Here is an 11,788-nt window from a genome sequence, read left to right as displayed (position 1 = left end):
AATACGTTTATTGTGAAGGATCAAAGAGAAGGCAGTTGCCTAGATTGCATCATGTTCTGCAAGTATTTTCCCAAGAGTCCAAAATATGCAAGTCTCTTTCATGGCTACTGTTAAACGACTAAAATAGGCTGGATTTCCATAATGTGGACAGATATTCAAACATATCTGATTCTGAAAACAAACGTGCCAGAAACAAGACTCTTCCTATCTGATGCAAATCTTGATTACTTTGTCCCATATGCTGTTGCTAAGCCTTGACTCACTTCAGAGTAATACGTAATTGTTGTGACCGTGGGAGGAGTTGGAAGCTACATGTTTTAGACAAAACCAACACTTCACATTACGTTTAAATTTTCATTTTGTCTTCATTCAGCTGTTTCAAGTCCTACATTCAGTCAATGCCAAAACAAATCAGAAGTTACTTTTAACCATTCACTTCATAGTTATTATGGTCTTGATTATAACTTCTCTGGTTCATATGTGGGAAAAGCCACATAAATGGATTGAATTTATAAGAAAAACCTTTTTATGTAACAGCCAACAAACAGAAACAAAGACAGATTTCAGTTATTTCACTATTTAACATGCAGACTGCATGCCTTGATTTTAGACAAACAGAATCACACTCCATTTCTAATCCAAATATATGCTCACGTAAGAGGCACATGTTAGTGTACCGAGACAGGTTATTGATTCAAGTCAGTCCATTTCTGTTATGACAGTGTGGCTAGGGACCCCAATCAGAAAATCAAGACCCCTTTGTGCTAAGTGCCGTACAAACAAAGACAATTCCTTCCTCATCAAGCTTATAATTTCTGGGCCACAATATATGTATTAAGCATTCTCAAACATAAATGGAGGTCCCAATATACTCTCCCCCTCTTCTGATCAATTTGGAAGACAGTGATCATGAGCAGAAATAGCATGGGGGATGCTTCTAAATCAGCGTAATCCCCTCTGGACTAACCTGCAAGAAAGCCTATTTTTGTGAATTTCCATTGCAAGTTTGCAGATGCAAGAAATTGGTAGAAGCTTCCCCGACTCTCTCTCTTTAGAGATTTTGCCCAAAGAAGGAAAAAAAGTTAATTATAAATTTGCTCTGATATAAACCACCATAATCTCCTTCTGCTGTCATCAATATCATAAAGCTAACAAAATAAAATGCACAATTACCCATAGATTTCTCTGCAACATATAATGCAAATAATTTTTTAAAAAGCGAGGTTCTATTGAAAATGAAAATAAGTGCTTAAGATTTCTTATGGCAAGAAGTTTGTGAGACCAGCTATTGTTTTCCAACAGTTAAGTGGATTAGAAATTTTCTGCAGTAGTTTAGAACTTTAGTAATAAATCGTTCAGTGTGTGTACCACTGCACTCTACTGGATAGACTCAGACCTTCACCGCTGTAAACCATGGGCCATATACTGCTTACTCGATAGACTCAGATCTACACCACTGTAAACCATGGGCCGTATACTACTAACAGCTGTTAGTAGTATACGGCCCATTGTCTCCAGAGGTATGCAATTTTGGAGCAGGAAGTTCTGTTCCAATAGTCTCCATGACATTCCAAATGGCCATGGTGTGTGAAGTCCTAGGTTGCAACAGTTTAATGAATGACACAGTGAAATGAACACAACCCAAATCCATTTAAAACTGCAGATGTTTGGCAACTGGAATAGGATTAGCCCACTTGGCTACAACTTCAGAGCTAGCACCCCTGCTCTTGAGAAGGGTGTCAAGGGATTTTTAATGGCCAGGAGTGGTTAAGGTCAGGCTTGGTGTTTTTGTTTTGTTTTTTTAAAATAGGAATGATCACTGCTTTAGCAACACAGTGTTCTTATTACCATGCTGAGGCATTGGTCAGGACAGATTCACATGGCCAACTCATCAGAACTACTTCAGCATCCTGGATTTCCCATGGTAGCCTCCCATTAGAGAAATGAAAAGGCCCAAACAAACCATGCTTAGCAAGAGTCTGAAGAGCATGAGCTATATGGTAAGGCAGAATCCATTCAAAATTGCTCTATATGAATATTTCTCTTAGGTCAATAAAAATCATTACCAGTAGTTTTCCATCAGTGATTTAAAAGGTTTTGCACAAATGGATTTACAACTGACAAATTACAAATTCAAGAGCAAATCTTCGAAACCAGCAGAAGGTTCTTTCAGTGAATTAACTAGGATGGAGGGGAAAGTATTTCCATTTGTTTCTGGTTTTCGAACTACAGGCTAATACCTGTGTACCCAAAGCAATATACTACTCACTGACTTTCTGCAGTTTCCATGGTACAAATCCCTTCCAACAATAAAAACATAAAATATTCACTATTGGTATTAGCTGTATGGATTAAAGAGAGAGTCACTTAACCTCTGCCCCTCTATCTGCAAATTGGGAGAGAACAGTAATGACAGACAGCAAAAGACCAGTCTGGAACTAAATTCATGAAAGACTAGCCTTGGATGGATGGCCCTATAGGAGAGTGAAATATTGTAATTAAAGCACAACCAAGATGCTGCCCAAAGACTGTCTGAAATAAAAAGACTTTCAAACATGCTTCATAAAAGGACTAATTCTGTGGTTTTCCATGGTGCTCCTCCAGTACCTTAAAAATCCTGGGCTGAGGCATAATGATATATTGGTAGCCAGCCTATGGGGGTGGCTAAGTATTTCACAAAGCAATGATACAATGAAATGCTATGTCAACTGTTATGAAAACACATACTTATCACATAGCGCTTATCTGAACTGTTCTTGATTTTCTTTAATCAATACTCTGATATGCTGGACTTTTTGACTAATTCACTAGGGGTGGAATTTTCCAAATGTGACAGTCTCCTGAAAAATCCCACCTTCCGTTTGTAGGTCACTATAGCTCTTCTGAAAAATCACCCCTGAGACAGCCTGTTTCAGTATGAACTTCTGGCATGCTCTGGTTGCTATACTTAGAGCAAGATTTTTCAAGTATAGGATTCAGGATCCCTATTTTCAGGCTTCTGTTTTTGAAAATCTTGGCTTTTTTTGCATTCAAGACAGTTTTTTCCTCAGGTTAAAATCTGCTTTAAGAACATCACTAAATAATTATAACACTTAGCTCTGATGCATTTGACATTATCAGTTACAGATAGAAATCAAGAACATACACACTTTGTACAAAAACAAGAAGAACAGGTTAACAGAAAATAAAAATTGTGGTTGTGTAATGACAGATGTTGCTACATGCTTTTCACTGACTTCTTTGAGTAACTCACTGCACTGGTTTCATCAACAATTGCATGTCCAACATCCTTAGTGCAAATTAAATTTTAAAAATCCCTACGCAACAGTTTATTTGGTACCAAAAGACATTGCAATACTTGTTTTTACACCTGAAATTAATCGCTGCCAGTTCCTAAAAAACAAACAAGAGACACTTCTACTGCATCTCTCATTTTAGTTTAGCAAGAAAATTATAAAGATGGCATGAAGATGCAGAATCATAGTGACTACTGTATTTCACTTTTACATTGTGCTTGTAATAGAATTTCCTCTTTCACAATATTTTCAAAACCATCATTATCACTTGACGTGGTCCCTAGTAAACCTAGCTAAAGGAGCTCATATTCTTTTGCAAGACTGATTTAGAGTGTAGTTTTTGTGAAAAGTCTCTTATGAGTAGCCATAGCCTTGGTTTTATATAATAGCCTACATTTACTAGAAACAGTCTATATATACATACAAAAAATATCAACTAGATATTTAAAGTAATAAGAATCCCTACTATCATCAGAAAAAGGAATGTAAACTTACATGTCTGTTTCACATTTCAACTTCCTATTTGACATAGGAAAAGCTCAGTGCAGGTTTGTGAGATTAAAGTGTATGTTAATTACAAGTGTGATTACAAAACATTTTTAGTGCTGGTAACATGGTCTAATCATGAACCATTGACATCAATGGGAATTATAACATCAATTTCAAAAGGAGGACGGGGAGGGACATAATGTGTGAAAGCTTATATATGTATTTAATGTTATAATGGATGGATTAATATGATGGTGGTATGCTGTTGTCTTTAAGCCTGTGAATAGTCTCTTTGCTTTGCTGGATCAGGTTTTAAGTGAAGAAATAAGATTATTTTCTCACTGTGTGTCCAGTTCTAATAACTCCACACTAGGATTACTAGTGTCGGCACAAGAAACTTTGTAATTGCAGAATTAATAGTTCAGCTTTTTTTTTTTAAATATCACTATAATTAACTTCTACAGAAACTATAAAGAGTAGAAATCTTAAAAAACTATGGAATATTTTGTTTCACAAAATCTGAAAGTCTCATCACATACAGAGAAGTCACATTTGCTAGTGACCATGGTTCAACAACTTAACAAGTGATTTTTGTTCAAAATTTGCAAATTTCTCCATCAAACAAGAATGTTCTCTGCCCATCTCTAGGAGCCTGGGCTCTGGGGCAGTCTGCCAGGTACATGAACTGGCAGGAAACCTACCTGGCAGGTCAGGTTCCACAAGAACCCTGCTTGGTTTTCAGTGGAATTTTGTCAAAATCAAACTGTCTTCACGAAGTGCTTAGGTTTTGATTCAGCAAATTCCGAAGGAAAAGTTTCATTGGAACTTTTCCAACCAGCTCTAACAAACATCTGTATAGCAACTTACATCCAAACCACACTCAGTGTATAATACAAACTATATAGAGGGACTGTTAAATGCCCCCACCTCTGGGATGGGAGACACCAGCAGTTGAACAATGCACAGCAATTCCTCCCAACAATTAAATGAAGTGAAGAATCCAACTAAAGCAAGAGTGCAAACTTCAGTAGGGAGAATGTGGTTGTCCAACTTGAATTTGGCCAAATCATGGGGAACATCGTTACTTCTTTCTTAAAATCTTAGTCAAGATTTGATTTTATAGCATCCAAAATAAGGTTTTCTTCCAGTTTCACTGAATAGTTATATAGCTAATGAAAGATTTGTAATAGACACTTGCAGCTAAGGAAGTATAATTTTTACTTCTTTTTAACGTTTTAATAGAAGAAATACATTAAAGACTGAGGATCACGGTTCAGCATACAATGTGTGTTCATTCTTTTTAAGTCACTTTCAATCTCTCCTATTCAACATCAGTTTTCTCAGTATCAGGGAGACTTAAATGAAGTTCTACTGAGAGAGGCAGCCAATATTTTCTCAAAGCTAAAGTGTAAAGTTTTACTGCTCCTCATTGAATGACTGTGTAGACATAAGGGCCTGATTAACTTCCATGAAAATTGAAGGTGCAGGGCACCTCTTCGGATCAGCCCTGGATGAAGAGATTCTGAAAGCTGAAGCTGTGGATTAACACTTTCCCACCACTCCTCCTTTATGGCGTGGTGACCAAAGCCCCTTCTTCTTCTTAACAACTTGTATTATTGTAGTGCATAGGAGCCCAGTCCTGGACCAGAACCACATTGCGTGAGGTGCTGTACAAATACACGGTTAATTGCCTTTTAACGAAAAAGCCAAACAGATAGCACAAAAAGGGTGACCAGATACTATATTAATAGGTGGGCTATGAACACCTTAGAGGTACTAAAAAGGCAAATTGTACAGTTCTTTCAACAAACAGTAAAAAGCAGCACAATCACAGAGAAGTTAGATGGAAAGAAACTGTCCTGCCTGTGCCAGACAAAGAGATAAAAAGTGAAGAGAGAGATCTAGGCAGCTTAAGGAAATGCTACAGAAATTTTCTGGAACATAAAGCAGCTACTTCATTTTGAAAACATGAAGGGAAAACAGTGGAGAAAATAACTTTTTCCTGCAATTTGCTTTTTTTTCTTTTTTTAAATGCAAAACTCATTTGACTTAGTAGGCATGGTTTTTTTAAAATCAGGTAATGATTATGCTTTCATGAGTATCATAGCACCCCTGAGGGGAGGGAGCCTGCACTTAAATCCTCAAAATAAGGCCTACATGATACATAGGTCTTCTGGTGCCCTCTGCACCAGGGTGAATTTTATCCTGCTAAATAGCATTATTTCAAATTAGAAAATGCATAGTAACTCTAGACTAGAGTTTCCACAACTGAAATTTACACTCAAAGTCAAAGAAACACAACCCCACAACTTTAAACCAACTTTGTGACTTTTATTGATGGGCGACAACTTTATACTCCTAGATATCACTAAACTGTGTACAATTAGGAACTCAACATTATAGGAGAGCAGACAGCAAAATTAAACAAAGCAGACTTAAAGAAATATCAATCTTCATTATTTTGCCCATTTTTTAAAATCTTGTGTACACAGAAGCATAAATGCAGTTTGAAATCTCTTAATAGCAATAAAGTTACAATCACCCATCTACATAGACTAACATTTTAACTCCAAATATTTGATCTGCAATGTGTACTTAAGCAGTTTCTCATCGCACAATTATTAAAATGTGGTTTTTTTCCTGTTAGGAACCAGCAACTCTGCATTTTGTACTTTTGTACATTGTTTTGAAGCACAGAACCATTGTCTCCTGATACACACTGGCTCATGTTTTATCATTTATCAAAAACTACTGGGGGAGTAGAGAGGGTTTTTTTTTTTTTTTTAGTTTTTTTTATTTAAGTAAAGATAAAACTTATTTTCACAGAAATCTACAAGTTTTGTTGCTGGTGCAGGGTTTTCTTCTACTATGCAATTAGAAAGTGGGAATCAAATGCAAACCCCCTTTATCATCTTAGGATTCAGCATTAACTCAGAAATATTTTATCTTTTTGTGATTCGTGAGACTGAGTCTTTCAACCTAATGACTTCATTCTGCAAAGTCAAGTCAACACACAAACCATGTTGTGCACAACCCCCAAGGTAGATTCCTTTTTCACTCTATCCCATAGTTGCAGGGGGAAAAAGGATTCACTCAAAAGAGCATTTAAAGGAGGAAAAAAGTTAGTGATAGTTGGCGTTCTACAAAGCAGGTATCTTGCACACACAGCATAAAGAGGGAAGTTTCACAGCAGGTCAACTCGGCGATAGTACAGGAGGTAGGCTGTGCGTTCAGCAGACGGCTTCACCACCTGGTACTGATTTATCACTTTGACTGCCTGGTCATCAATGCGTAACCAGCCATTAAGACCAATTTGGAAGACGTCTGTAGTGTAATGGCCACCAGTTGCACTGTTTCCATGATGATAGACAACTGCAAAGAGAAGTTAATGTTTATACTTCCACTGGAAACAAAACAGGAATAGAAATTTACTAAGATGTTCCTCTGTTTAAGTTCATAATTCAAACAAACTTCCCAACTCACATGAAATCAAGAACATATTTTTTAAAGAGTTTAACTACATGTTGACTGGCATGTTTACATGCTATCCTGTACTGAAGTTATGCTTATACAGTATTTGCCACTAAAACCTTTAGAAATGCCTTTGCAAATACTTAAAGTTATACCAGCATTATCTATACGATAGCAAATACTGTCATAATTTTATGCACTTACAAAGGAACAAACCTATTGTGATGCTAGTGATTTTTCACTGGCAGCACAAAAACTCAGGATTCTAAAGAAGTGAAAAATATATTCTTAAGATCAAGTGTCCCAAAGGTCTAAGATAGATATTTTTCATTTACTACACGGCTTTCAGGGAAGGATTACTTCACAGGAAAAGACCAATGGGATTGACAGACCATCTTCCTGCAACAATTCAACATAGCTTCAGAAAATTCAGTTAGTGCTGACAAACTTAGTAAATAGTTGAGAACAAACATAACTGCTTGAAATCTCCTACATGTCCAGTTTGTTGCTGTTTGTCATTTCAAGTCAAAACGATCTTCACCAAGTTAACTGTTCGCAGATCAAAGTAGGTATTTTACAATATTTAGTTTCAGACATCTCTGTGACTTAAACCAAAAGCCTGAGTCAACCTTCATTCATATCTAATCATAAAACCTCAAGTCTTCATGTACAAGAGAACATTATGAAACTTTACAATATCAGAACTCTCTGTTCAAAAGTCTTTATTACAAACATAAGATACTCCCCATCTAACCCATTTAATTTTGCTTAAATTATGGTTCCACCCTACAAAAGTGATTCCATAAGAATCACTCTATACTAAGCACTTGAATGTGCATAGTTTGTTTGTTAGTTTTGTGAGTGCCAATCCTGCAATCTCAACATGGAACCAAGTTTGATTCTTTACTTTGAGAATGTCACCACCTGTAATATGTTCTGCAGCAAAATTAGGTCCATTTGATCCTGTGCAAACTACACCTGGGGATTTTTACTGCCTTCACTGGGGTTGTACAGGTGTAACTGTTTGGAATTATACTGGTATATAATTTTGGTAATAATGCACAAGGAAGAACAGAATCCAGCTCATTCTGTTAGCTATGTTTCTCTCTGCAATGCTAAGAGGAGTAAACAAAGCAGTAAAAACAAGTAGCAGTAGGAAAGTGTCATTTTCACAGTCTACCTTTCAGAGCTGAACCACACTTTAAATTTACTCTGATTTTGTTTACACTTCTATGAAGACAAATACATATTATGAGTACTTTAAGTTAAACAAAGTAGACAGGCATGATTTATGGTACACAGTATACACATTCTAAATTATTGGTATATTTCAAGAGTTCTTTAGGATAGAAATTACCCTATAAGATTTTCTAGGATGCAGTTTGTATTTTATCTTACTGCAGAGTAATATTTAGGCAAACCTCTTGTTATATTTTTAATTAGAAATATCTTTAATTCTAAAAAACCCTCTTTTCAGACATTAAAATTTTGTACAAGTTGTGCATGCCGTGTGTGTAAAGTTCTGGACTAACAATAATGGACTGGAGACTGAAATGGTGTGTGTGTCTACAGAACAGTCACAAAAGATGAGGCAGTAGCAATGCAAATTTCCTCATACTGTTTTATCCAAGCTCTCCAACCCTGTCTTGGGAAGCTCACCCCAGAGGTGAGAATTGTTCCACTAAAGTAACTGCTGCCCTCCGCTGAGATTGCCAGTCTTGATGGTACCTTCTGTAACCTGGTTATACCACCTAAACAGAACTGGATCCAAACTACCTCATCACACAAGCCCACCAGGGCTGGAACTAAACTGGTGACCCAGAAGTGAAAAGCTCCAGCCCCCTGAGCTTTTTCTTCTGATGCTAATCCAAATAAGCAGGTGCAAATCTTACTAATCTATGTATAGTTTTTAAAAACTGTGGAAATTAATGTTTTGTTTATTAATAAAATGCTTCTGAATATTTACACCAGTTTCCATTCTTTAATACCAACAACAGTCTTTCATTTGCTACTTCAATATATTCCTACCATAAAAATGTCACTATGTAACAGTCAACTCAGTGGCACCTCCCTAGTCATACAATATGCTATTCATACACTGCAAGAAGAACTCATCTTGAAAGTGTTTAGAACGATGCAATGAATCAACATCAAACTGGCAATTTTAAAAGACATCTGAAAAGTTACCCTACAAATCAGTGGTATGTGTCAAATATAGCGAAATTAAAGTTGTAGATGTTCTTCTGGCTACACAAGATGTATTTACCATTCGAGTCGCATGTCACTAACACCAATTCATCATCAATAACAGTTATGCTCTACAATTTGTGTTAAGTGTCATCATAAATGAATAATACTCACGGAAGAGTAGATACTTAATATTTAACCTCATTGAGAAAAAATGAATATTGATGTACACCACTTGAGACAGAGCAGACCTATATGCATCTTAATAGAGGCTTTGCAGTCTGCATTCTTTCATTGAAAAGCAAGTATCTATATACCCTGTGCAGGATGGATCTGGTACAGAACTGTGATCCTATGTTACTTAGGCAGAAGCTGAAACAATGTGACAGGAATCACATAATCGGAATATTCAGTACTTATGCGTCACTTTACACTAGAACTTACTACCCCTGCAAGTTACATCACTAATTTAAAGTAAACATTTTATAATCCTAGTCAGCAGTAACTACAACATTTCCACAACCAGAATTCCTGTAAGTAATGCAATATTTTGGGATAGAGTGACATAAACGGCTAAATACCTGCAAAGAGCCGGTAGGTTCTTTGGCCTTTAAAAATCTTGCTTTTCACACCCGGAGATAGTAGCTCTGAAAAAGCAAAACCCAACACTTTTAACAAGATAAACACTTTTGTGTTAACTGATGTCGGGTGAACATTTACTTCCAAGTAAGAATCAAATAGTTTTTCATCTGAAGGTTCCTACATCAAAGAAATGGCTGAAACCTCAGCACGCTGACACTGTAGACACTGAAGTCTTTTCTGTGGTGGGAGACAAGGGGGTCAACTTCTAGTTTCTTATGGCCAGAGCACCAGCCTTTGCATATGGGATTTCAAGCAAGAGTAGCATTCAAAGCTACCCCAGGGATACAGAGGAGAGGCGGAAAAGGGCCAAGACATAGTTATCTCCCCTGCCATGCCTCTTGTGGGAGGATGAGAGGGCCAGCCTGTAAACTGCAGAGATTGTAAAGAATATAGCAGTTGCCTGTCTTGCTTGACCAAAGCAACCTGTAACACGTGCTTTACAGATTTCAACCTCCCCAGTATGTCTTAAAAACAAACAAACCCCAAGATCAAACTATACTATCTGGCAAAGTAAACACATCATTTATAATGTATCCCTACATAATTAGCCTTGCAATTTCCAGGTAGCTTGGAACATATTGCAGACAGCATAAAAATATTGGTCAATCTGAACTAATGGTTGACTGAACAGTCAATGTCAGAATAAAAAGATTCGATGCAGCAAGGTACATATATTATTCTGGTGTTTACATATAACACACACACTTTATAAAAAGGAATAGATCTTAAAATTTAAAAACTGAAGAAACTTTATAATGCATTAACACTTGAAATCTGACCTACCTATTTGATTGCTTTGATGTTTATAGTTTGGTCTTAAAAAAAGTTTCTCATTTCTCCTCTCCAGCCCGATCAATGGTTTTTATTATGGTGCTTTTACCACCTCTTTGGATGGATTCCAAGCTGAAGAATTTTTATTCATTATTTATACCTTGTCCAGGGTACTCTAATCAGTTGAGGGAGGGCACTGTACGAACACATGGTACACAGTCATCCCTCAGCCCTGAACAGCTTACAGTCTTAGGCCCCAATTCTACAAGTTCCACTCAGCTGGACGCTGGAACTGCATGAGCCCTCACTGAAGTCAATGGAGCCTGATAAATGTTCCAGGGTTTGCCTATGTGGAGTTCTTTGAAGGACTGAGATCTAAATTAAGACAGTACAGGCAGCAAGTGCTGTAAAATAAAGCCTGAGCACATCAGCTTGGAGCATCACTGGACTGGATTCCCCTAATCCACAGCTAGCACAGACACAAAATAAGGCACACGAGATAATAAAGATTTCATTTAGATTAGAAGAGTTTTCGCATGTATACAACCCAACAGAAAAAAATCAAGTCTCTCCTACACTGAGCTTGCAAAAATTCACTATTATCCTTTGGAAATCGTAGAACATTCTCTTTTCCTCAAAACAAAAAAAGTTTTATTTCAGAGCTTCACCTTTACTAATTTCCAGGTCAACGGGATACTCAATATTCTTGATAAGCTTCTGGCATCCACCAGTTTTCTCATATACAAATCTTTTGAGGTGTAACACAAGAACGGGAGGGAGCTCTTCTAGGGTCACCCTTCGACTGATCTCCACCTAATACAGAGAACACAAAAATGCTTTAAAATTAGATCTTAATTTTAGGATCAGTGTATCTTGAAGTTCACAACCCTTTTGAAAACAAAAAGCAAGGGAGCATGACTAATGTGTGTAGA

At 36.9% G+C, this 11,788-nt stretch overlaps 1 protein-coding gene across 4 annotated transcripts in view; it reads right to left on the bottom strand.

The window, feature by feature from the left end:
• Positions 1-6,095: 6,095 nt before the first annotated feature.
• The window catches only part of USP10 (ubiquitin specific peptidase 10), a 74,656-nt gene continuing 68,963 nt past the window's right edge, over positions 6,096-11,788 (bottom strand). For all 4 annotated transcript variants that reach the window (XM_073308088.1, XM_073308090.1, XM_073308089.1 and 1 more), the window contains 3 exons: positions 11,525-11,669; positions 10,025-10,090; positions 6,096-7,157 (listed from right to left, as the gene is read on the bottom strand). In XM_073308088.1, coding sequence (XP_073164189.1) covers positions 6,970-7,157; positions 10,025-10,090; positions 11,525-11,669 — 399 coding nt within the window. In that variant the 3' untranslated portion in view covers positions 6,096-6,969. The remainder of the gene's footprint in view (positions 7,158-10,024; positions 10,091-11,524; positions 11,670-11,788) is intronic.

The sequence above is a fragment of the Lepidochelys kempii genome, chromosome 12, assembly GCF_965140265.1.
Source record: "Lepidochelys kempii isolate rLepKem1 chromosome 12, rLepKem1.hap2, whole genome shotgun sequence".
Classification (NCBI taxonomy): Eukaryota; Metazoa; Chordata; order Testudines; family Cheloniidae; genus Lepidochelys; species Lepidochelys kempii.
Note: the sequence above shows the minus strand (reverse complement) of the source record. Positions and strands in the feature narration are given on the sequence as shown.